The 1,401-nt window shown below is 39.3% G+C and overlaps 1 protein-coding gene across 1 annotated transcript; it reads right to left on the minus strand.

Moving 5' to 3' along the window:
• Window positions 1-237: 237 nt before the first annotated feature.
• LOC140522924 (olfactory receptor 13D1-like) lies at window positions 238-1,179 on the minus strand. Its single transcript, XM_072638091.1, has one exon. The coding sequence runs from the start codon at window positions 1,177-1,179 to the stop codon at window positions 238-240; it is 942 nt and encodes a 313-aa protein (XP_072494192.1).
• Window positions 1,180-1,401: the final 222 nt, after the last annotated feature.

A 1,401-nucleotide genomic window follows, 5' to 3' on the forward strand; every position in this document is an offset into this window, starting at 1 on the left:
CAAAAATACTTAAATCTCAGGATATAAAGTAGAAATATGTGGAGACCATATAGGAGCAGAACCAGTGGAGATGTGTTTCAGAAAAATGTGAAGTATATGCAAAAGAGTAGTAATTACAAATGTGGCTTGGCCAACACAGTCTTACGTGATAACAAGGATAACCATGCTATCTTTGGATACAAAGCAACAAATCCCTCCTCCCCCCAAGAAGAAGGGGACTGAAAGCCTTGAAAATTGTCATATTTTCTGTAAGAACAGATTTCTGAGCAGAACTTTCTTCACAGCCCCCTTCACCTCTTTGTTCCTCAGGCTGTAGATGATGGGGTTCAGCATTGGGGTCACTACCCCATAGGAAAGCACAATGATCTCATCAGAAGTCTTTGTGTCTTTGGACTTGGGCTTCATATACATGAAAAGAGCGGATCCGTAGAATAAGATCACCACAGTCAGGTGGGCTGAACAAGTGGAAAAGGCCTTTTTTCTCCCTTCACTAGAGTTAATTCTTAGGATAGTGGCAAGGATGAAAATGTAAGAGATAAAAATGAGCATTAGAGGAGTGATTAATATAATGATACTTGCAATTGTCATGATAAACACATTGAGAGATATGTCTACACAAATAAGCTTGAGAAGGGCCAGAATTTCACAGGTAATATGATCAATGATATTCCCACAAAAAGGCTTTATCATGGCAAGCACAGTTTGTACCAGAGACAGCAGAAATCCTGCTATCCAGGTCCAAGCAGCCATCTGTGCACAGAGTCCCTTGTTCATGATGATGGTGTATCTTAGGGGATTACAGATGGCAACATACCTGTCATAGGCCATCACTGCCAGAAGAATGCACTCTGTGCACCCTAGTCCAAGAGAAATAACCATCTGCAGGGTACATCCAATGAAAGAGATGGATTTTCTTTCAGATGTAAAATTAATCAGAATCTTAGGAATGAAGGAAGATGTGTAACAGATATCCAGGAAGGAGAGATTCCCAAGGAAAAAATACATGGGGGTATGAAGGTGGGGATCCAGGATGCTGATAATAATGAGGATACTATTTCCCAAGAGGATCACTAGGTACATCACCAGGCAGAGTACATAAAGAGTTATCTGGAGGCCTGGGTAATGAGAAAGTCCCACCAGAAAAAACTCAGTCACAGCTGTGTAATTTCCCTTGTCCATAACAATTTTTTCTGTGTCACCTGTGGGAGTTAGGAAAGGATACATTCATAGTGATGGGTCCGAACAGTAACAGTGATTTACATTTATATCATGTATACCTTGCACTTTTAATTTTTCCTTTAACTAGTATTAATATTATTTGAATTTCCATCGATAGATACACATATATGACCAAAAGTACAAAGAAAAATAGTAATTCAAAGTTATGCAAACACATAGCAG

The sequence above is a fragment of the Notamacropus eugenii genome, chromosome 1 (genome assembly GCF_028372415.1).
Source record: "Notamacropus eugenii isolate mMacEug1 chromosome 1, mMacEug1.pri_v2, whole genome shotgun sequence".
NCBI lineage: Eukaryota > Metazoa > Chordata > Mammalia > Diprotodontia > Macropodidae > Notamacropus > Notamacropus eugenii.